The 24489-nt window shown below is 40.8% G+C and overlaps 3 protein-coding genes across 4 annotated transcripts in view; all 3 read right to left on the minus strand.

Annotated features, from left to right (window-relative positions):
* Nucleotides 1-887: 887 nt before the first annotated feature.
* LOC306769822 (glutathione S-transferase A-like) lies at nucleotides 888-6766 on the minus strand. The gene is made up of 6 exons (XM_079258554.1): nucleotides 6498-6766; nucleotides 2817-2882; nucleotides 2627-2732; nucleotides 2031-2149; nucleotides 1853-1941; nucleotides 888-1756 (listed from the first exon to the last, which is right to left on the minus strand). The coding sequence occupies exons 1-6, from the start codon at nucleotides 6663-6665 to the stop codon at nucleotides 1624-1626; spliced, it is 681 nt and encodes a 226-aa protein (XP_079114680.1). The 5' UTR covers nucleotides 6666-6766; the 3' UTR covers nucleotides 888-1623.
* A 2550-nt stretch (nucleotides 6767-9316) lies between these two features.
* On the minus strand, nucleotides 9317-10574 carry LOC306769824 (glutathione S-transferase A-like; the record flags this gene model as incomplete). Its single annotated transcript, XM_079258556.1, has 6 exons — nucleotides 9317-9449; nucleotides 9541-9626; nucleotides 9711-9829; nucleotides 9943-10048; nucleotides 10139-10204; nucleotides 10407-10574. The coding sequence occupies 6 exons, from the start codon at nucleotides 10572-10574 to the stop codon at nucleotides 9317-9319; spliced, it is 678 nt and encodes a 225-aa protein (XP_079114682.1).
* Nucleotides 10575-10780: 206 nt separating this feature from the next.
* The window catches only part of fhod3a (formin homology 2 domain containing 3a), a 58496-nt gene continuing 44787 nt past the window's right edge, over nucleotides 10781-24489 (minus strand). The window contains exons 15-27 of one of the 2 annotated variants that reach the window (XM_079259007.1): nucleotides 21404-21724; nucleotides 20617-21317; nucleotides 20081-20221; nucleotides 16949-17107; nucleotides 16667-16849; nucleotides 15737-15856; nucleotides 15391-15552; nucleotides 14076-14266; nucleotides 13763-13967; nucleotides 13615-13638; nucleotides 13137-13347; nucleotides 12885-13049; nucleotides 10781-12101 (exon numbers count right to left, since the gene is read on the minus strand). In XM_079259007.1, the coding sequence (XP_079115133.1) occupies nucleotides 12025-12101; nucleotides 12885-13049; nucleotides 13137-13347; nucleotides 13615-13638; nucleotides 13763-13967; nucleotides 14076-14266; nucleotides 15391-15552; nucleotides 15737-15856; nucleotides 16667-16849; nucleotides 16949-17107; nucleotides 20081-20221; nucleotides 20617-21317; nucleotides 21404-21724 (2660 nt within the window). In that variant the 3' untranslated portion in view covers nucleotides 10781-12024. Of the gene's footprint in view, nucleotides 12102-12884; nucleotides 13050-13136; nucleotides 13351-13614; nucleotides 13639-13762; nucleotides 13968-14075; nucleotides 14267-15390; nucleotides 15553-15736; nucleotides 15857-16666; nucleotides 16850-16948; nucleotides 17108-20080; nucleotides 20222-20616; nucleotides 21318-21403; nucleotides 21725-24489 lie in introns of both variants that reach the window. The other variant, XM_079259006.1, reaches the window with a different exon arrangement.

A 24489-nucleotide genomic window follows, 5' to 3' on the forward strand; every position in this document is an offset into this window, starting at 1 on the left:
TTTTTCAAAGTGTTAAAGCACCAGTACCAGCAGCGCCTGTTAGTGATCCATTTAAACCTACTATGACTAATTTAATAAGATATTTGCCATTTGACATTTTCATGGAAGTGGGGAAGTAAAAAAAAAAACAAAAACAAAAAAAACCTTTTATTTGCCTTATTAGAGACATCTTCATCTAATGACCAGAAAACCATGAAAGGTTTCCAAACAATAACAACACATTACTTTCAGTTTCCTCAAAATTCAGCTGCTCTTCCTTTTTTTTTTTTTTAACATGTACACGTAAATATGAGCACATCACCCTGACCCTTGCTTCTTTACACTGGCTCCCCATCAAGTTGAGGAATGATTTTAAGATTTTCTGATTGCTTTTAAATCACTTTTTTTTACCCCCCCCCCCATTACTTGCTAGATATTTTATATCATTACACTCCAAACAGATCTTCAAGGTCTTCTGGCCAAAGACTCTTGATGGTTACCAGGTTTAGGCCAAGCCAGCTGGAAGATTGTTCCTTTGCTTTTTCTGCCTCAAATTCTGGGAAGAATGCTGAAGATGACCTTTAACTCTTTAGCCTTTCCTGTTGTGCAATAGTTGACTGTGTTTTATGTCTATGTTCTTTATTTCTATGTGTTGCTTTTGGTGTTTGCCTTTGTGTGCAGCGCTTGCCAACAGTTTGCCTTTTAGATCCGCTTTATGAAAGTTTCCTCGCCTCACTCGGAGGACGTGCTTGAAAAGGATGGTCGAGTTAATTTCAGCAAACACAACGGTAAACGCTTCTTTAATTTGTGGCTTATGTGGGGAGAAGCAAGGAAAGCCACATCTGTGGCGTCATTATGAACAAAGACAAGATTACTTTTAAATGCGGGTCTAATAAAGTGAGATATGAAACAACAAAAACCCATTTTTTATTAGTAGATAACAAACCGATTACAGAGTTTTGCTTTGAAGACGTTGCAAATTCAACATGAAATGCAAAATCATGCTGACAATTCATTGCCGCACGCTGCAGCTTAAGCCAAGTCCTGGCAACAGGGGACAAGTGACTTACCTTTGAGCAGGGTAAACCAGTTTATAGCACAAGCCATAAAACACACAAGTCATGCCCTCAGCATCAACACATACCTTTTCTATTGTTAGTACAAATTATATATCTCACTTTCAAAGCTTGAACACCAACGAGACTCATTCATTTTGATTCATAAGGCTTCTTCTATCACTATAACCCTGGTAACCCACTTACATGCAGAATATATACAGAAGGACCACATTTTCACTCAAAGGACTGAAATCATATATAAGGTGCTTTTGTAATAGCCTTGACACAGTAGCTGAACAGACACAATGGATGAGGGCTAAAGGAAAACAAACGCCATGTCTACTTCCGGTGACAAACAGCTTCACATAACTTGTGTTTATCAGATCCTTCAGACAAAAATGTGCCGCTAAGAAAATCAGATTTTGTATCAGTAATACTTCCGAACATACTTTTTAACTTCCTCTTCCGCCTATATAGAAACAAGAAAATCATCCTGCTCCACTAAGTGAGCTCAAGCAACAATTTCGAGCAGAAGTGCTACTAGAGAAAACCAAAAGCGCGTTCCCAGATCCGACTGAAATGTGTTTCAGATGTCTTTAAGTGTGTCTTGTCCTTTGGGGTTCTCCAGCCAATGAGGCGGCCAGCTGGCCTTTACACTGGGCCTCTCCTTCAGCAGAGCGTAATACTCTCCCAGCTTAGGGTAACGCTCTGCAGACAACCTGGGGCAACAACAACAAAACTTATTTTAATAATCAAACCTGAAAGAAAAGAGGAAACAGAAGGAAGGTGATTGCGTCTTTTCCCCTCTCTCTTACCCGAATCTGAAAAGAGTGGCAACCGTCGGGAAAACAACCACATCTGCCAGCGTAAAAGACGGTCCGGCCAGGCAAGAGCCAGAGCCAAGCTGGACAGAAAGAACAGAAAAATACAGCAAGCATGAAGGAATAAAGATCATGTGGCGCTGGTTTGGGTTTATACTGCTTATTCACACACCTTCTGCAGGTAACCCTCCCAGAGTTTGAGCTCAGTGGTCAGAGCTTCTTTGTTTCTCTTCAAGGCTGAGTCATGCCTCTCTCCCTCAGGGACGTACCACTCATAGTAGATAACTGCATCTGGAATAAGGAAAAATGAATAAATATAATGATTTCATACATTCTTTAACACTAATTACAACTCCTATTCAGGAGAACTGGCTTATTAACTGTAATTTGTTATTTATATGACAGTTTTTAATGGTAGTTATTAGTTTATACAGAAAACCAGTTAGCTTAATTTAAGTAGAATAAAATGAAAGGACCCGCCATTGAACTGGTAATTTACAAAAAAAGAGGATTATCAGGTTAACTTGAGTCTCAAGTTTGATAAAAAATCCATCTGAACAGAAATCAATTCGGCTTTGTTTCAAACTTCATTGTGTGAAATCACCTGAAAACGTCTGGTTTTCAGCCAATAACACTTGATATTTTTACTGCTTTGTGTCTAACAGTCTACACACCTCCACAACTCTTACTGAAGGAAATAAATGACAGCACGGAGAATGGGTCAAACAACATTCCTCATGTTACAGCAGACGCCATCTAGTATCTTACTTAGTTTCTCATAGAATGTGAGTCCTTCAAACATGCGCTGGTACATCAGTGCGTCCTCTTCTACTTTGTCTGGGATCAGCTTGGTTCCCTGGGACTTGAACTGGCTCTAAAGACAGACGTACGAACTTATTAAACTGGGTAAAAAAAAAAAAAAAGCTGGAAACTGAAGCTAAAGGACAGGATCCCTCACCTCCAGGTAAAAACAAGCTGCACAGGATTCATTCACAATGTTGTTTCCATGTTTGAAGGACGGAAGCTGGAAAAAAAAAAAAAAACATAAAAGAAAAACAGCAAGTAGGAACATTTACATAAACTCTGACTCATAGTCATAAAAATATGAAACGAATACTACAGCGGACTGTGCTGTCACAACGGTCCCTAAACTGACCTACTTCTATGTATGGCTGGGTGATTACATGAAACAGACACTCAGAACCAATAATCGATGTAATTTAGCTTATTTCAATACTTTAAATTGTTTGAAAATGTATATTTCTCCTAAAAGTATTAATTAAATGACTATATAAATTTAAACTGCGGGTTTCCTTATACTTATTATCAATATCAGCTTCTCTATTGTAAAAATATTTGCAACAACAAAAAAATTTGCAAAGCTATGAGAACCAAAATAAAATGATACTGTTTAAATGAATGTCTGAAATGATGAATTTTAAATTGAGGATGTCATTCAACTATCTATTATATATGTCAGTTACCATTTTAATCATTCACATATAACTTTTGGCTTTGCTTTTAGGCATACTAATAAAAATACAACTGATGATTGTCTTTAAGAGCAACAAACAGATGAAGAGGACTCTCAAATCTGTGCACATGCTGAAAAAAGTAGCGTAAAGTTCATCCTCGCCTCAGTTCTCTGAATATGACGATGAATGCTTGCATGCTTTTAACTGAAACATGACTCAGCACAGACGCTTATTTTAAATAAAGTCCCACCACTCTGTTTAAGTACATATTTAGTTAGAACTGGAAGAAGAGGTGGACATACAGCTACAAGAATCTTACAAGGTTTTAAAATCATACTTTTTTTTTTTTTTTACAAATATTTAACTCCCTTTTAATCATTAGGAGAGACACCAGGAACTACTTTTTAATATTCAAATCAGTTTATTCTAATCCTGACTGAACAATGATCTCAGTTATGTTTTATAGATGTGAAATTACATATCTGATTAAAAAACACAATAAAGGTGAGGTTCCTTCATCTCAGGAATATTTCCAGAGTGTGACAGTTCCTCCGTCAGGCCAATGTGAAACACTGGTCCATGCTTTTTACCACCTGTAGATTACATTACTGCAAAGCTCTGCTTTCTGGTTTTTCTAAAAAAGACTTGACAGCTTTTATAAACCTGAAGTTTATCTGCTGAGGGAGACCAGAAAGAGCGTTCACATTGGTCCAGTTTTAAAACCTCTTTACTGGCTTCCTGTGTGCTTTCCAACTGATTTTAAAATACATTTAGCTTTTAAAGTTCTGAAAGGTTTTAGTCTCAAGTATTTATCAGACTTGAGTTTAGTTTACAGGCCTCCCAGAACTTTCTGGTCACTTTTTATTACTAAAGCGGGGAATAAAACATGGAGAAATCGCTTGTAGTTGAAGTATCACTGTTTCAAAACAAGTGTATGATATTTTCTAACAGAAGTCAAAGAGATGAATATATGTCACTGGGCCTAACTAACACAGATAGATGCATTCTGGTAGGGGAACAATGAAGGAGTCAGCTTTGTTTTGTTTTAGGATGGCACGCTAAGCATGACAATGAACAATGCTTTATATGGTTCCATTATCATTAAATAATAACAGGTGTTCAGCTTCTCGCAGTTTCTATTGAGACTGTTATATTTTATTTGCCTTGTAGTATAAACTGAGTATAACTGTAGTATAAACTCATCTCCAATGACTCAGCAGTTCCTCAGTGTTTTGTTCTCCATTTACAGTTCTTGTAACAATGACTGGCGCATGCGCAAGTGTGGAACTAGGCAGGTTATGCCCATAGACATCGTAAAATATACATAGACGCTGCGTTGTGTCCCGCCGCCGCGAGCTGACGTCTCGTCGCGCCGCCATCTTGGATGGGTCTCCAATATGCCTCCAATGCATCTATTTGTAAGGTGTATGCCCAATTACAAGAATAACTTGACGAATTTTTCCCTGATATTTTTTCACAGTTTGGTTTGTTACAAAGGACAGAGATATTGTTATGACACAGATCATTGTAAAATATTTAAAGCAACATGCTTTTATGCCAAAATATTTTTATGATGCTATTTAACTAAGACATAAGGTAGCTACAATATAAATAAATGTATAAATGATTTTGATACTAACATGTTTGATTGTTTATTGATGCATCTGGATTCACCTCTTTTTATCTGGTTAAATAAATTATTATTCAACCTTGTGAAATGTAATCCACACGACCTGCTTTCAATATTTCGCCGGTTATTGCAACCGTATGCTGCACAAAATACAGGAATAGTTTTTGGTTTTCTCTTGACTATGGCAGACTCTTTCCTTTATTTACATTTATTAATTTATCAATATCCTCCTGACTACCAGTAGTTCAATTTGTCTTCTGTGGAGGACCTATGTAAACCTAAATATTTTTTATATCCCTGAATGCTACTGAACTAACATCTTTTGGTCTTTAAAGAGGACATTTAGTGCTTTTAAATGGTACCTCATTTGTGGGGTTGGGGCTTTGTGAACTTTCTCTATTCAAGAAAAATGGCCTCCATTGCAACAAGCATGTTTTATGGGAAGCGCAAAAGTGCATAATACTTTTCTTTGTGCTGATTTTTACTTGAAATTTTGTAGTTATATTTTCATTGAATATCTTATAAACACATTAAATCGTTTCTTAGATAAATATAACTATATTTTACCACAACATTTAAATGTTTAAGCAATGTCCTCCATAGTGGACATTTGTAGTTACACATTTTTTTTTTCCTGGTAGTCAGGAGGATATAGAGATACAGTTGTACAAAGTCTGAAAATAAAGTATTGTATCAAAACTTTCCAATTCAAAAGTTACCCAGAAAAACACTTAGAGAGTGTTTCTGGATCCAAACAGTCATCCGGATCACCAACTAAATTAAACCAGTTCTTCCTTTTCACATTCCTAAGAAGTCCTGGAAATTTCATGAATATCCGTCCATAACTTTTTAATGTATGTTGAACACAAACAGACAAAGATAAACGCTGGGAGAAAAAAGATAACCTCCTAGGCAGAGGTATTTAAGCTACCATGTAAAACTCTCTTTGTGAAGGATCAATATCATATATTTCCATAAATGCCTCATAGGAGTAAAAATTATCATTTGCATTTAGTAGATTATTCACTGTGTTAACATTACTTATAAACCAGTTATGTAGAAAAGTGTTTTTGTGTGTGTTGTTCCACAGAAATGTTATGTGGGGAAACTACGTTGACTCTGCAGCAAGACACGAAAGCGGAGACCCATCCAATATGGCGGTGACGCTGGTTTTCTATATTTATATGATGTCTATGGTTTTGCCAAACCGACAGCAAAAATGGCCCTGTTATGTAACGGGCGTCGCGTGCTTGAGAAAAGAAGACATTGTAAGCAATCGATCTGTCAGTAAATAAAAAATTAAGCTTCACGATTAGTTAAAAGCCTTACGTCGAGTTCAAATACAGAAACATTTGTTTGGCACTATTTAAGTTAGTAAAACATTCCTCTTCTTTTTGCCTGGACTTTGGTTTTAGCTGCGCATAAACCAGGAGAAGGAACGAAGCTGTTTACTGTTTACTACAGAATAATTTGAGGAAGTGTCTATAAGTCTTATGTCCATTAGAAAGTGGATCTGCTTATGTCTACTTCATACCTGCCCCCTGGGATTCATATCTAACACTTCTTGGGACTTGTGCTCCATTTTATCGAAGGAGAGCAGTTTCTGGTTGTATCCCTGCAGGTTCTTCTCCTCCAGAGCGATCTGGACCCTCCAGCAGGGAGGAGAGCCGGTGCCCCACAGCAGAGTCATGTCCTTGGCCATGCTTTTAGATTTTTGTGATTCGCAAACTTTAGAATTCGCCTGCAGCTCCAGACAGGGACAGATTGCATCCACAGCAGTCTGCAGAGGACAGGTTATCTCCGGTTCATAGAGCTCCCAAGATGCATTAAAAGCATACATCGCCACCTACTGGCTGGAAGAGAAAACTACATCCGACGGCTCAGGTTCGCCAACCTGATCGTCTCCGAGTTACAACATTTTGTTTCTTCTTTACTGACAAAAGAAAGTCATAAAAACTTGCAAGAAGAGAAGAAACACCTACTGACTGTGTAGTCATCTGTCGTAAAGACTGTTTGTATTATTTTGTGTGGATGTTGGTTTTTTCCAGCAACTTCCTAATGTCATACTATACAAAATTTATATTTGTAACCACTTCTTGAATGTAATGCCAGTGAATAATAAGACAAAATACAAAAAATATTCATGCTGACAGGAAGCTAAAATCATTTGATTTGAACACAATGGCTTATACAATAAAAAAATAAAAAAAAAAAAGTCTCAATTGTGTACCAAGTTAGAAGTAATACCCTCAGTAAAGGTCCTAATTTCAAGCCAAATAATTTAATCTATAATTCCCGCTATTTCCTTTGCTTACTTTAATTATTTTATTCAAAATTTCCTCTAACTGAAGAGTAATACTTCATCACATCTCAGTTTTTTTACACAAATTGAATATTAAAGATGAAATGGAACACTGCATGAATTTATATAATCAGCAACTCAAGCAGAGAAGGCTCGACATTATTTTCCTTGTTCCACATTTATTGGGAAATCCCTCCAGACCCTCCAGTCTGTCCAGGATCTTCCCTGGGACTTCCTTCCAGTGGGACACCTCATCAGGGAGACATCCAGATCAAAGCCTAGCCATATGTCACCCCATCTGGCTTCTTTCAAAGCAGAAAAATGTTCAAATATTTAATTGATTAATGGGAAATCAGTTGATATTTTACTGTTTAAAACTGGGAATCAGTAAAAATTGCTGACATTATGGGTCATTACTTGATAAAAATGACCTGTTCTTCATTACCAGAGAAAGGTAGATGGGTGTGGGTGCTACACACAGCTAAGCTTCTGCTTTACACACGTCATGCAATGTTTGACTTTAAAATTGACAGAAAACCATGTGGATTTATTAAAATGATTCATTCACACCTGGTTTCAGTTTTTTCTCCTTCAGGGAGGACTGTAACCATCCTAAGCTGATGCAACCAGCTGAATCCGAGGATGTAAGATATCATTTGTCATTATCATACATGCTTTGGGAAGTTCTCATACCACAATGTACTACAATCACCTTGAGCAGGGATCCCCGATCCTGGTTCTCAAGGACCAGTGTCCTGCAGATTTTCCAAGTGTCCTTGCTGCACCACACCTGATTCAAATCAATGTGATGTGCAGAGCTTGTCTGAGTCAGGTGTGTTACAGCAGGAACACTCGGAAAACCTGCAGGACACTGGTCCTGGAGGACCAGGGGTGGGGATCCCTGACCTTGAGGATAGAAAGCAGTAATCTTCCGCCCAGTAATTTACCTTTATCATAGCTTTACTACAAATAAAACCACTTTAAATTATTTCATTTACAGAACCACCTAGCAAGAGTTCATATTAGACATAAAGAATTTGATTTGATTTATTAGTTTTTCACATGAAAAGGAAAAAACACACGTTGCATGAATGTTAAACTGAAGAATGGTGATGGAAGGTCACCAAAAAGCCTTGAAGGGCTTGACGAAAGGAAACCTCCTTTACTTTATAAATATGCAAACATGGAAGAACAAACAAAACATAAAACAATGCATCACAGTGATTACTGCTTTAGTGGAAAGTTTCTTGACTGAAGAGAGCTTTTTTAGATTTTTTAAACTGGATTTGTGTAAGGTCAGATTGGCAGGTTATTCCATATTTCAGATCCTCTGTATTTTACACTGAACTCAGACAGAGTGGTCTGGGCAACGAGACCCCTGTCTGTGTTGTATATTTAATTAATGTGAATGCCCATGGGGCAAAAATTCAGATTACACACTGGTGGCAAAGGCAATCCCATACCAATGGCAAAAATACTAGCACTCCTGCCAAAGTGTGAAGAAGAATTGTCGTGGCATAGTGATAAAATAAATTGCCTTTCATTCAGAAGATTGTGAGTTCAAATCCAGGTGATGGGTTTTCATAAATCATATCAGGTGATTGTACTTCTTATGCTGATCTATATCTAATAGATCTTGTGTGCTACTTTACACATTTAAATCTTAAGCTCTTTTGCTTCCAAGCTGCAGGAAGTGTAAAAAAAACAAAAAAAAACATTCCCGTTCCAATGATAAAAAATTTAGATGATTCTGCCATAGCATAGAAATGGGCTCTTGTTCAGATGTTCATGGGTTTGAACCCTGATGCATTACCATAATAAATTAAGTTGCATAGTTATGCTGCTTCTCCAAATGGTTGTTCAATTGCATATCAATCATCCAGCATAAAAGGACATTCACATTTGCTATTCTGCAAGAAGAGCGCTTTTCTCATTAGTTTTCTTTTTAATTTGCAAGTGTTTAAAAGACAAAACTCCTTTTCTTTTTATTGATTTGTGATTAAACAAAGTTAAAGTTATAAAATAAAAAAAGTAAAGATTTTTTTTCCCCCTCAGAGGTCTTTGAGGACCTCATACCCCTGTGGGCTGGCCAGCCAGTGGGGGGGCCAGCTGCTTTTAATGCTGGGTCTGTCCTTCAGCAAGCTGTAATATTTGGCAAGTTTAGGATAACGTCCCACAGAAAGCCTAAAAATAGAAAGAAAACACAAAATCTGTGTGTTACTGAAACAATATTCTGGTCTCAGTCTTTCAGCTAGCGGTGAACTCAGCCACCTACCCAAAACGAAATGCATAAGCAATGTTTGGAAAGACGACAACATCCGCTAAAGAGAAGGCGCCCGCCAGGTATGATCCTGCAGCCACCTGGATGCAGAAAAACACATACAGGAATCATTGCTGTCAAACATGTGAGTCTCTAGAATTGTGTGTCGGTGCACATACACATACATTCTGCAGGTAACTTTCCCAGAGTTTGAGTTCAGCGGCCAGATTTTCTTTCTCCCTCTTCACCGCAGAGTCATGTCGCTCTTCCTCAGGGACAAACCATTCATAGTAGATAACTGAATCTAAGACAGAATACCTGAAGTCAACATCTCTGTACTGACAGTTTTCATTGTTAGGTAGTTCTTTCTGATGTTACTCTTCATCACATGTAATTGTAGAAGTTTAAGTAACTTACTAAGTTTTTCTGTGAGGGTGAGACCCTCCATCATGCGTTGGTACATCAGAGCTTGCTCTGCAGCGGTATCAGGAATCAGCTTGGTGCCCTGAGACTTGAACTGATTCTATCACCGCAGGAGAGAAAAAGAAGATCAGACTTTTCTCCCAACGTTGGTTTTATTTATATTTATCATGGTCTATTTAGCTAAGTTTACCTCAAGATATAAACATGCTGCACTTGACTCGTTCACTATGTTGTCCCCGTGTTTGAAGGCAGGCAGCTGGCAGACAGACATTGAGATGATGGGATCATCAAAACATGACATCAGCAGGTTCATCATAACATGACGAGGATCAGTGGAAAAACAAGCTTTTCCACACTTTCAAAGACATTTTTTTTTTTTTTTAAATTAGCTTCTCTATCAAGCATCATCATGTCGGATGAGCAGAATTCCTAAAAGTGCACATGCATGCTACGTTTACCTGTCCTCTCGGGTTGATTTCCAACACTTCCTGAGATTTATGCTCGCCTTTCTCAAAGGACAGCAGTTTGTGTTTGTAGCCCTGCAGCTTCTTTTCCTCTAAGGCGATCATAACACGCCAGCAGGGAGGGGATCCAGCCCCCCACAGCAGACTTATTGACTTAGCCATGGCTGCCAATACTACAACCAGAAACCTGGAAGCTAACCTGAAAAATCTCAAAGTAGTTTCCAAACAGTCACAATGTAAGAAGAGCTGTAGCTGTGGAGTTTATGGCATCCAAAGGTTGGTCGGGAGAGTCGTGCCCGTGTGCAAAAGTACAACTGGAAAGTGAAAGGTGTGAAAAAGAATGAGATGAACACACTTTTTTTCCCCCCTCATCTCTCCTTTTTAATGCATAATGTGTAAACACAGCATTTCAAGTGAAGGTTTTCTGTTCTCCCCAGTGAGGAGCAACATTAAAAAATAAACAAAAAAAAACAAAACAAAGATAATTGCATCCTTCTTGAGTATTTTTAATTAAAATTCACAGGGAAAAAAACCTCTCAGACTATAATACAAGTTTCTACAAAAATAATACACAACTTCACTAAACATGCACAATGTAAAACTACGAGACTTTGTACCTGGCAGCTGACGAGGGCATTTACACATTTAATGCAGAGTTCTCTACATGTCCTTCAAGATTGATTTTTTACATTTATTTAAAAAAAAAAAAAAAAAGTCCATATCTTTTTGTCTTTTTACACTTTACAAAAAGTTCCTCTGAGATAAAAACTTCCTCTTTTTCTGCGTTCTCATCAGTCGTTCAATTCGTAAAAGACTACAAACGTCAGTTAAGGTGCAAGATGTCCGAGCTTTGTGAATAAATACTGAGAAAAAGTTCATTGTTTCAGCTCTGGAGCTTGGTAGAAATGCACCTGTCCATGTGACCGTTTGCAAGTTGCTGGAAAAGCAGGAGGTGATGTTTAAAACAAGGAGAGCAATTGCAAAGAAAAAACAAGAAAAAACAAGAAAAGGTACAGCATTGTTGGTCTTACATGAAAGGCACTCAATAAACTGAAAACCTTTCACATCCCGAAAATACACACGTTGCTCTTCCAATGTGCAGCTGTAAAAGCAAACCTTTATGCTGTCGTATGGGACAATTCTTACTGCAAGCATCTTCATCAGGGAGCGACGCTTGCTCGAGATCAAAACTCCAACTAAAATTCCTCTTTAGCCCTTTTCAACAGCAAAACAATTCACAGCTTAAAGCAATAATTATCCCTTTGGATGAATTAAAAATAGGTTTAAATAAATAAAAGAAATGTTTGATTTACTTTAGAGCCTTCAAGACATATTCTTTCTTCCCCTTTTCTGCTTCTTTTGGAGGATTTTCTTGCTTGAAACACAAAATAAAGCTGATTTTAAAACAAAACTTATCATGTTGGTGGCATCTTTCACTCTGCAACATCAATCAAGTTTAGCAGCTGGCAAAGAAAAAAAAAGAAAACCTCTAGAGGTTTGTGGCTGGTGGACTACAACTAAAAGTGGAGCGAAGGCTGACAGAAGATGCCGCGCTGACATTTCCGGGTGAGTTTCCACAGCAGTCAGGACCGGAGCAGGCGGGCGATCACATTTATGTGTCTGGAGAATCTGTTAGTCCCAAAGCGAGAGCTTCTTCTGGCGTCAGGCCATTTTTCAGAGTCCGCCTCACTGCAGGAAAACCAGACAATGAGAGTTATTTCACACATGAGTGAGTGCCACCACTCTGCACATGCAGAGGTGTATGAAGTAGAAGTAAGAATAAAGTAAAAGTCCTGCCATGTTTTTGGATCTGTGCATTTAGAACACGTGTTTTCACTATCTAGTGGAGCTGAGCTGATTATATCAGCTGGTTTCGTGACTGGTTGGATCAGCTCTCAGACTGCTTTTCTACTTTGTGGCACCTGGATTATACACCTCTGTGTTCACGTCATAAGCTTTATAGAGTGTGAGGTTGAAAATTTAACATTAATTGGGTTTAATTCTGCAGCTTATTGTTGGGAAGAATCAGTCCTGTCTTTAACATGCAAGCATTTTATATACAATCAGGACGACGTTGTCATGGAAACACTCTATAGGTGGCATGTTTTCTTGACCTACTGCCTAAAAATGATTATCAAATCTAATAATAAATTAAATAAATAAGAAATAAAAAATGTTTTTAACAAGTTAATGAAAATGTTCTCTTGAAGTCACATTTATAGATTTAATTTTGCTTCGTCCGTTTTCTGAGAAAGTCTTTCTGAGTTTTACTTTACTTTCCTGATTTTTAATAATTATTCAATTGAGTTGTTTCCTTAATTGTTTTTTGTTGTTCTCATTAATATGTTGCACAAGTGGGAAAAAAATTCAGATGTTTCCGAGTATTCATGTCAACACTCATGTTTCCAGATAGAACACACTACAATCTTCACGCCTGCAGGATGGATTTATGCAGTTTGATTTGGGTCATACATGATTTCCTGTTGACCCTGGATCTCCTCCGCTCTCTGGGCTGTGTTCTGGTTCCTGGACCCTGTGTGGCTGATCTCACTATGCGCTCCATGATTTCATCTGCAGCATCATCTCCGCAGGTCTGCGTGTCCTCCACTGGCGATGTCCATGCCTGCATGGTGCGACCTGCGTGAATGAGGGAGACGTGCTTTTGTTGAGTAAATAAAGCCTTTTTAAATCAGCACCTTTTAAGGAACCTGCAGCTTTCCTCACCTCCTCGTCCTGGCCGTGATCTGGTCCTTGTCCGAAGTCCCGGCACGCCGCCGCTTTCCTTGTCACTGCTGGTCAGACTGGTTCTCAGCACCGCTTTCATGTTCTCGTGCTCTGCTGCGTCCTCAGCGTGACCCAGACCCTGAGGCTGCTCTCTCTCCTGGCTGCCACCAGGGGCGCCATTGTTACTGCTGCTCGAGCCGTACCGACCACCCTGCTGAGAGGAAGCGCATCAGCAGAGGATTACAGTTTGACAGCTAAATAATCAGTATTTCCTACTTGAATTCAAACATGCTAAAGACCAAGCATCAGAAGAAGCATCCAGCCCGTGAAAATGTAGCGCCAACTGGATTTTATTCTTGTATTCTTTCTGAAGTTTAGTAAAAACTTTGAGGGAAAGAATGATTGGATTAAAGTCAGTGAATCCATGCACACACACACACACCATAATACATGCAGACAGGCTAGCACACGCTGATACCTCACGCTCTTCTTCATCATCAGACTATAGGAAGAAGGAAAAGGAAAAGATCAAAGAAAAGGAGGGACGATGTGAAAAGATGCACCAAAAAAAAGAAACAGAAAAAGCTGTTTAAAGTCTTCGTGTGTTTCGTGTGTGTGACTCTCACTGGAGTGTTTACGTCCGTGATCATCTTGCCCCGGGTCTTGTTTCGTTCACGGTGGTCGGCTCGTTTCTGCTTCTGCTGCAGCACGCGGTCTCTGGTGGTTCGGTACTCCAGCGCAAACTCACTGATGATTTTACTGAATCTGTTGATGCTGATTTCTCTCACGCTGTAGGCTGGATGACCCAGATACAGCAGGAACGAATGAAACCTGAGAGAATGACGGCAGAAAAGGGGAAACGAAGTGCATCATGTCACTGTGCTCTAACATTAATCCATCTGTTTCTCTGTGGAAATGAACTTGTCAGGTTGGAAGTACCTGTTTATAATCCTGCGGTGAACTATTTTGAGGATGATGATCCTTTCGGCGCAGTCTTTGAGGAAGTCAGACATCTTCTGCTTCAGCTGGGGCTTCATCTCATGCTTCGCGATCACCTTTAGGTGGTCCCATGAGGCTTTGCAGCGTCGCTCCATCTGGCACAAGTTCTCCTGCAGCTGATCAAAATCCACCTGACGGAGCGAATGTTCACATAAACAGATCAGTTAGATGATTAGTTAGATAAATAGAAATAGCCGTAGCTTCATCTAAAGTTTACATTTTGTCTTGGAAATTTACACAAAAACTAAATTTGAGATAATTAAACAGTTGTTGGACATTTTGTAGTGATATCTGTTAAACATATTTAATGTCAATATTATATAGAGATCTTTAGGCTTTTGTGCTTGAAGCTTTTTTTAACAAATTCAATAAAAGTTATTTCTTCTAAGGAAAGCAGCATTATACATTTAACCTGCAATGTTGGTTCCCCTTCATTATAACTACTTATAGGAATTAGTTGTGGTTTGATCAATTAACTGTGGTGTAATTAACTTTCTTTTAACTTTTAACCATTTTTCTTCATGCTTTTTAATGTAAAGATGCAAAAACAACAACAACAAAAAAAAAACTGGCTACGGTTACAGGATGTTTTTTAATTCTGAATTAATACGTCAGAAATAGTACAGAACGAGTATTTTCCTTCAGGTTTACAAGGAAATAGTAATTCTGAAATTTATATGGGAAACACATTTATTGTTGTAATTCTGCTTTCGATTGGGGGGGTTCTGATTGGACAGAGGGCGGATGTGACAAACCTCTACCAGAAATAAATAAAACTCCATTTTATTTTTCTCATCTTTTTGGCCATAAGAACCATATTCACTTTGATTTTGTTTATGATTTTGAAGCACCAGCTTGACACGAGCAGACAACTTCTCTGTTTTCAGCTGCTGAAGAAGTGGAGAAAGAAGAAATAGCACCTGAAACAGGAGGCAGATGACTACATCTGAGATGTGCGTCACCGGGACGGGACGAGGTAACGAGCGTGCGCTGAAGGACCGGAATAATCTTACAGCAAAAGAACATTTACCAGTTTTACCAGAGGAATTAACCAGTTTGGATTTGGATTTAGAATGAGAACAAATCAGCCACTTACCTCTGAATTGTCATTTTCATTCAGAGTTAGGTGCTTACATGGTCATTTTTCATCACTTTAAAGCAGATTTAACTTTTACTTGAGATTCGAGAGGAATTAAAGCTCTCATGTCCACGTGGCTACTTGTGTGTGTGTTTCAGTCATATGACTGAAGCTTACTTTTGCAGAGCGTGTGAGGGCCCCTATCTCGGAGTAGAGGTCGGTGCTCTGAGGGAAGTTTTCCACCACTGCAGAGCAGGCATGATGGAGCAGAGACTGCTTATGGACCGTGTCCTTCACTTCTGGAACCTTCTCCAAATACGTCAGCTCGAAGCCTTTGGCCTGGAAATATAAACGCAGAGCTTATTTAGAATGGAAATCAGATGGATTTACTTACGTATTACCTTTTTTTGCATTCAGATGAAAGAAACACCAGGAGAATACATGTGGTGTGACGTTTTGCCACTCTGAGATATCACATTTCCACTTGTCTCCTCTTGATAAAGTCAACCTGTAATGGACTCACGTTGCTGCCATTGAGGAAGTTTCCAATCGAGAGCAGCGTGGAGAGGATGTAGCGCAGGGTTTTGTTCTTCTCTAGCTGCTCCATACCCTCCTTCAGATCCTGCAGTGGCTCTGCCACTTCCTAATGAACGCGCACACACATAGAACACACACGCATCATTAGTTAAGCTAATCAAGACCCTCAGAAAACATGTGTGTCATTAAGTCTTCAGCAAACATAAAAGCAGTGAACAGGTGCAGCCTGCCTCCAACCACAAATCATCTGCTTTTGTTTAGGATCACCAGAGGTTGTTTAAAGGTTGCTGTGAAATATGCTTCTGATTACGTGAAGCGTTTTTGTTTGTGTGTGTGTGTGTGTGCAGCAACACTACGTGCATGTGTTTGTTTGCCTGCATGGTATGTTGCCCTGCATTAAACCTTCCGCTTGCAGACAGTCCAACCGGGCTGGGTTGGGAGTGTTGTTCTGCCGTACTTGTATACACGTTTTGTGCCTTTCGCGGAGAGATAAAAGACAAACGCATCCTGTTGAAAAGCTGTAAAATTTATGGGACGGCAACAAAGAGGCAGCGTGTTTCTCATTCTCCGGGCTCTGGCTTTGAACTTCTCCTCCTGGAAGCATTCTTTGCTCGAGTAGTCATGGTGTGCCAGAAGAGGACAAGGTGCCGCTAATAAGCGTGCATATTTGGTTATGATGTAACTATGCTGATGTTTTGCGGATGTTGTTTGTACTGCAGGGATGTTGATGCTTCCTGCCAGCCACCGTAAATATGAAATGCACACACACCGTGGAACACATGCTGCACACATTGACACAAACCTCTGACTGAACTCTTTCGAGCTTATTGTTTTGTCTTTCTTCTTTATCTAATGAAAAATCTTGAAACATCTTCATTTGATTGCGGTTTTAACATATTTAGATGTTTAAACGGACCTTCTCTGTTGCTTCGTAGTCCATTTTAAAGGCCCAGAGCTGAAGCCTGGCAGAGAGCTCGCTAATGGAGGACAGAGTGAGGAGAAACTGCTCTGCAGAGCCCAGCGGGACGTCCGGATTGGCCAGCTGGGCCTCCTGGATCTTCTGTGTCTCCTCCTCTGTTGGGATCATCGTCAGGAGTTTCTGGGAGAGAGGAAGGTTGAGGGAAGACGGCAGATGGCGTCAGGTGCAAGGATCCAGTTGTAGTCCAGCTTTCTTCACTTTCAGCTTCTTTTCGCTTACCTCAATGCCCTCCTTGTTCAGCGCATACTCATCAAAGTTAAGGATGGCCGTCTTGATGGTTCGAGGCGGCGGCAGGACCGTCAGACCGATGTTGATGGCGTTACTTCTCTTAGAATCTAAAACGATGATCTCTTGCCGTTTGCCATCTGCTGCTGTTTTCTATGCAGAAAAACGAAAACGCAGAAGGTCAGTACCGGGTCTTTCTCCCTTCCCCCTCCGCCTCCTTGCTCACTGTGGTCTACTTTACAGTCCTGTGAGGATTAGAAGGATCATCACTCAGGTTGCAGTAACTGCAGCTGTGGGGACGACGTATATTGGGAGCAGGAAATACCATTAGAGGTGAGGTTTATATGGCTGTTTGGATAGATCTATAGACATAATATTAAGTAACTGTACGTTTACATATGACCTCACCAGTGCTTGGGGCCATTATAACCCCTTAAAGGAAGGAAGTCATAATATATCACCACATAAAAGTGTAACAGAGTAGGTGCTAATACCTTGTTATTGCCACATGGAAACCATATAGCCACCATATGGAGAACAGGGCACTTACACTACAGTACAGTTCTGCCTCTTTAGTTACAGTTTATGCTGTTATGATACAGTAAACAAATGTTTTCACATTCCACCCTCCAATCTTAGATATTTAGAGAGCATTTCTTAATGAATAGACAAATAAATAAAAATGTTTTTAAAAAAAAGCATGGAACAAAGAATGCAAAAACAAAACAATCTCAGAAAACCTTTCTCTGACTTCTGATTGCTTCAGGATACATGTGCTCCACAAATATGTGGATTTCCTCATTAACTGGGAGCTTTGGTTCAGCAGTGCTCATACTATGGCTGTGGACCACCATCATACAGTCACGTCATGTAAAGCCCTGGAAGCTGAACCAGTTATTGGCTCGGCTTCGACATGAATTGTGGTGTCGAAGCTGCTGCTCAGGAGCTCAACATGTGCTTCGGATCCCTAATTTTGACTTCCAAGGAATCTGTATAACAACACGGGACGTACTTCAACTTTTAAAGCATCTTTTATGTAAGAATGGATAAAAAACATGTTATCAGATATAAAACATAGCAACGATAAGTGCCAGATTTAGTCTGTCAGCATAAGGAGTTGGAAACATTAATATGCAACATTGGATGTTGTTGTTTTCCTTTCGGCTTGTTGCCACAGCGAATCGTTGCACAGTCGAACTTTTGGCAGATGTTTTATGCCGGATGCCCTTCTTGACACAACCCTCTGCAATTATCCGTGCTAGGTCAATCAGAGATCACTAGCCAGACTCTTTTCCTCTTTTGTGCCACGATGGTGAAATGATCTCCCAAACTGTCTGCTCTGCAGAGTCCCTGTCTACTTTTAATAGGAAGCTGAAGACTCAGCTCTTCAAGGAGCACTTCAACACTTAGTATAGCCATATTTGTTGGAAAGTTGGAGAACTTAGCCCAGTCTTTTGCAACAAACATGATGGTATTAATTCTTTGTATTATAACACAGGTGATATTATGGGGTGGGAAGGGAGTAAACAAAAAAAAAAAAAAAAAAAAAAAAAAAGAAGCTCATAGCACTTCATGTAAAGACCTGTGTCCAACTGGATTGTCCACTAGCACCTTCCTACGATGTCCTCTACTGTTTGATTTCATGCTTGTGTTCTTCTCACTCATGTGTAAGTCGCTTTGGATAAAAGCGTCTGCTAAATGACTGTAGAAAATGACTGTAGAACTGTTGTCCTCCTCAAAGCTGCAGCAGTGTAGGGGGAGCAGGACTCAAACTGCACACTGAAGGTCACAAGCAAAGCGGCTCTACAACCTGAGCCCCTGCCACCTGCTTTATATGCTACATTTAATGTCATTTTTGTAAATTAAGATTTGCAAAAATCCACCATGTTAATGCACTGAGAACTATTTTGATTGATCAGCATAGACATTTTCATTTTATCAAACACATTATTTATAAACCTGTTATGTCATTTTCATTAAACAACAATCATAAAAGAAGTGGGCACTCTAAAGCTGGTTACATACCCCCACAATAAGTGAACTTTTTTTTTTTTTGCCCTTGAGGCTCCAAGAACATGAAAAAAGTTATTTTTCACGTGCTCAACTCATGCTATATGAGAAGCTTCATCTGCAATAAGGGAGAGGTCACTGCAGGGGGGGATATTGCTGCTTTTATGTGCAATGAACACTTTGTCTGCATCAGGCTGGGTTGTGCACGCAACTGGGTCCATACTTTGAATGATGTATACATTTTCTGTATTTTCTCACCACCTCGATGAGCTGTTTATTCATCAGAATCATCTGTTCAACCTGCATCATTAATAGTGGAAGCTGCAACTTTCCGCTTCATGCACCTCCACGTTACCCACGCCCACTCCAAACATCCGACCAGTCATGTAATACTTCTTGAAGCCCCATGAGGAGAAAATTCTGCTTGGTTGATGCCTCGAGAACGCAAGCCGCAAGCTGTCCCCAATCAGATCCGTAAGAACAAAATGATGTCATTTTGTTGGTGAGAACAAGAAAAAAAGTTCTCACTTCTCGCAGAGCATAATATATCAGGGTTAGACTGTATATAAAGAGATGGACATAGCCTCTGTGACGTCAGCCGTAGGTTTCTGAAGAGCTGAATTGAAGCTCGGTGGGCGGTTCCTACCGTCGCCATGTTGGCAGCGTCATGCGCGTCGTCTCGCTCGGAAAATACAAATATGAGCAAAGAGGCGGAGCTCAGAGGGGAGCCATGAGCATCATGGTGGATGATTTACATCGAGCGAACTCCGAGCTTTCTGTAGCTAAAAGCTAGCTGAGCTAACCCCCAGATAACGGGAGATAACCAGCTAACGGAGGTAAGCTGGCTAAAGCTAAGTCATGTTGTTAACCGGCTTTAAACCGAAAATGGATTTTTGAACCAGGCTGTAAACATGTTTATTTCTGCTGTGAAGTTGGCCTTTTTAACATGGGAGTCTATGGGGATTTGCTCTGTTTTGGAGCCCCTAGTGGATGAAGGGGGATCTGCAGTTTTATGCACTTCCGCATAGGTTTCACTTTTAACCACCGGAGGTTGCCGCTTGGGTTAAACCCACTCCTTTTTGCTGCGATCATGGCGTTTCAGACCGGCTGTCTTACCTTTGTAACTGATATTTCCTTTGACTTGGACTCAAACAGGTGTTCCAGTTTGGAGGTGTCCAACTTTACTGGGTCCACTTTGGCCCAGAACGAGTCTCCGCTCCGTTTGTAATCCCTGTACTGAGAATCTGTCGGACGCACCTGATGATAAACAGAAGAATGGAGGGCATTAAAAGAAAGAGACATGTGCTAAACTTCCCGGTTCCTTCAGTAAAACAGGTAAATAAAAGAGCACAAGAAACCACAAAAATGATGGAAGCAGCAAGAAGACGCTGACTCATCATTGTTTATGTGTCCTTTTGCTTCTAACTGGCTGATGGGAAGAGCTATTTATTTTCTTATGGGACTAAAGAGGAATCTTTTGTGTGGCTAAATGTAAAAATCAGACAACAGAGAGAAACTTAAAGTCTACTAGAGATTTAGAAAAAGTTTAGTACATTTTTTTACAATAACTGGGAGAAAGTTTTGTATAAAAGAGGCTGTAAAATCATAGAAAAACAAGCAATAAAGGACATCATATTTTAGCTTTGACTCACCTCGCTCCAGAAGAGCCTGATTGTCTTCTTCTTTTTGTTGAAAAGAGGCGGCTCTGAAGGAGGAGGCATGGGCAGTAGAGCGCTAATGGAAGGAGGTGGTGGAGGCCTCATAATGCCAAATAAAGGAGGGGGTGGGGGGCAGCTACCTAGCATGGGTGGGGGTGGGGGGAAGCGGGGGATGCAGGGCGGAGGAGGAGGAGGAGGGGGAGGAATGTCGCTGCATCCCCCCATCATAACGGCGTCCAGAATGTCCTTGTCGTCCTCCTCCGTCAGGTCGGTGAAGTTGATGTCGCCGATGCGCAGCTCTCGAGGGCTCGCCAGGAGCTGGTCCCAGATAGTGTCTGACTCCTTTTTGGGTGGCGGAGGAGGGGGTTCGTTGGCTGGGTGCTCGTCCAAGTGAGGATGGGGCGAAGTGAGGTCCTTGATCAAGTCTCCGAACCGCTCGGCCAGCGGACGGATACTCCTGCGATGTTCTGTATCATCTTTGTTGTTGTTTACTTGGTCCTCGCTCAGTTGTTCCTCCTGCTGAGTCTCTCTGTCCTCCCCCTCTCCTTTCTCCTTCTCCTTCTCCTTCTCCACGTCCTCCTCTTCCTCCTCCTCGTCACTGGGCTTCTTGTTCTGGGAGTACAACATGTCCAGCATGAAGAGTTTGCTGTTGAGGAGTTTGTTGCAGTTCTCACTCACTTCTCCGTCCTTAAAGCCTAAAAAAAAAAACGATAAACGGGGTTAATTCAACTTTTAAACTCTCATCATAAAGTTAAATATCAGGCATGAAGAAATGTCCCACCATTCTCACTGCTACCCCTCTCCTCTCTTTCCAGAGTGCTGCTGGCAGAGGAGATGCTTGAGGCCGAGCAGTTGTCCTTCTCATTCACTTCCTCATTCTGTCGCTCCTTGTCGCTAAGGATACCGCTATCCTCCTCCGCCTCCTCCTCTCTTTGCTTCTCTGGTTCTTGCTCAGGCTCTTTGACTTCCTCCTCCTTTTCTTCAGCCACTTCCTCCTGTACTTCCTCCTCTTCTTCCTCTTTCTGCTCTTCTTCCTCTTCCTCTGTGGTGGCTTCTGCTTCCTTCTCCTCTGTTTCTACGCTAGCGCTGTCATCAGCTTCTCCTGAAGCAAAACAGGAAAAAAAAAAGAGTTACTTAATGTTAGAAATGCAGTTTGCAACTTGTCAGATTTGATTTAAAGCCATCTCTGTTTAGGCTGCATGTATGACACCCTTGTGTTAACACACACACACACACACAGTGACAAGGAAAACAAAAACACACACGCCCGTGCTCTAATGTAAACACAAAGCCAGGCTGTTGCAGGACCAGGATATGAGCAGGAAATGAAGAATTAAGTTCCTGTTTACATCAAAATACACTCATGTATCCAGTACACATGTGTAACTTAGCAGCACAGTTCGCACACTGATGCAGGCTGGGTTAGAAAAACACGACACTTTGAGGCCTCATACACTCGCCTGTGTGAGCTACAGTATCTGTACGCATGCACACTGAAATGAGGCAGCTTTCTCGCAGAAGATGTTTGGTCATTACTCTCAAAAAGGTTCTTTCAAAACTATTTTGACCCTTGCACCCACATCCTCTCTGCCCCCCCGTCCTTCTAAACCCACTTGAAGGTGTCCCCTTCGTTATTTTTCGTAGTCTATCGTCTTTTTCTTGTTTGAGCCTGAAACAATTTCAGGTTAAGGATGATTTGGGCCACATCATTGGAAATGTGAACTAAAAACCTTCTGGTTATATTGATGACTCTCCAGCATGCTAACTAGCTGAACATTAAACAAGTTGCCAAACCTTTTAGCACAGATGCACAACCTTGAATTTATAGATTTTTTATCAGGTCAAAGCAAATGTTTTTTTTCTCTGATATTGTTTTAATTTAGTTTATTTTATTGGTAAAAATAAAAATCCACAGAAAGTTAAGCAGAAAAGTCAATGACATGCACTCATGACAGTTAATGATACAAAATGACAGATTAAAAGCATTTTAGATCTGCTGATCAGTTTTAAATCCGTTATTCTTTCTTAATTTTCTAGTTGTTATTGTGCAGTCTCCCTGTTCTTTTCCACTTTTGTAAAAAGTTGGTAATTCAGATGAACTTTCTCTTTTTAAACAACAAATTAAAACAATAAATAAGTTAAAAAAAAAAAAAAAAATACCTACTATGTTTACAAAAATTTAGACTTTTTTTGTCTGAGATTTTTTTTTTTTTTTGAGCGGGCTAAAAAGTAAAGCTGATACATTGTAACAAAAATGCATTATTTATAATGTCCAGTAGGGGGCTTTATGATTATAACTGTTTGAGAAAAGAGCTTCACAACTCATCTGGACACCCTGTTCAGTATTCCAGGTCAGTGAGCTCAGTAACTTTTTAATGTCCAAGAAGAAAAGTAAAAAGATCAATAAAAACAATAAAAATGAACAAAATTTTATAATGGATTATTTTTATTTATTTAAGAAAAAAACAAAATTTTTTGAACAAAGAAATTAATTTTAAAACTGTGAAGCAAAAAGATTTTTGACTTTTCAATTAGATTTTCCCACCCCTACACAATGCGTACCATACCTCCACCTGATTTATTTAAAAAGAAAACATTGTTTAGGTAAGTTTATGGTATCAGTTTTAATTAAATACAATGTAAATTGAACTAAATATGAACCAATTAAGAGTAAAAGATGCAGAGTAAACTTTCAGTCATGGCTGTTTTTTAACTGAAGAGTCCTGTACTCTCCCTGAGCCGTCACCTTATCGTGGTGGAGGGGTTTGTGCGTCCCGAAGATCCTAGCAGCTATGTTGTCGGGGGCTTTATGCCCCTGGTAGGGTCACCCATGGCAAACAGGTGTCTAGGGGAGGGACCAGACCAAGCACGGCTCATAGACCCCTATGATGACGACCAACCTGGGCATGAATGTTCCCTTGCCCGGACGCGGGTTACCGGGACCCCCCTCTGGAGCCAGGCCTGGAGGCGGGGTACGAGAGCGAGCGTCTGGTGGCCGGGCCTTCGCCCATGGGGCCCGGTCGGGCTCAGCCCGAAAGGGTTACATGGGCCCCGCCTCCCGTGGGCTCACCATCTGCGGGAGGAGCCGTAGGGGTCGGGTGCAATGTGAGCTGGGCGGCAGCAAGGGGCGGGGACCCTGGCGGTCCGATCCCCGGCTGCAGAAGCTGGCTCTAGGGACGTGGAACGTCACCTCTCTGGTGGGGAAGGAGCCTGAGCTTGTGCGCGAGGTTGAGCGGTTCCGACTAGATATAGTTGGACTCACCTCAACGCATGGCTTGGGCTCTGGAACCAGTACCGTCGAGAGGGGCTGGACCTTCTTCCACTCTGGAGTTGCTCATGGTGAGAGGCGCCGAGCAGGTGTGGGCATTCTCATCAGCCCCGAGCTTGGTGCCTGCACGTTGGGGTTTACCCCGGTGGATGAAAGGGTAGTTTCCCTCCGCCTCCGGGTGGGGGGACGGGTCCTGACTGTTGTCTGTGCTTATGCACCGAACAGCAGTTCAGAGTACCCACCCTTTCTGGGGTCCTTGGAGGGAGTGCTGGAGGGTGCTCCTTCTGGGGACTCCATTGTTCTGCTGGGGGACTTCAATGCTCACGTGGGCCATGACAGTGAGACCTGGAGGGGAGTGATTGGGAGGCATGGTCCCCCCCCCCCCTGAACCCAAATGGTGTTTTGTTATTGGACTTCTGTGCTTGTCATGGATTGTCTATAACGAACACCATGTTCCAGCATAAGAGTGTCACCTGGCATCAGGATTCCCTGGGCCGCAGTTCAATGATCGACTTTGTAGTCGTATTGTCGGACCTGCGGCCACATGCCTTGGACACTCGGGTGAAGAGGGGGACGGAGCTGTCAACTGATCACCACCT

The sequence above is a fragment of the Telmatherina bonti genome (assembly GCF_933228915.1).
Source record: "Telmatherina bonti genome assembly, chromosome: 19".
Lineage (NCBI taxonomy): Eukaryota > Metazoa > Chordata > Actinopteri > Atheriniformes > Telmatherinidae > Telmatherina > Telmatherina bonti.

Excerpts from the sequence above, each read along its gene's own strand:
- LOC306769822 (XM_079258554.1), bottom strand. The coding sequence starts at position 6,665 with ATGGCCAAGGACATGACTCTGCTGTGGGGCACCGGCTCTCCTCCCTGC. Across the intron at positions 2,150-2,626 it reads CACATTCTATGAGAAACTAA|ATGCAGTTATCTACTATGAG; the intron begins GTAAGATACTAG and ends TCCTTATTCCAG. Across the intron at positions 1,757-1,852 it reads GCCACTCTTTTCAGATTCGG|GTTGTCTGCAGAGCGTTACC; the intron begins GTAAGAGAGAGG and ends TTGTTGCCCCAG.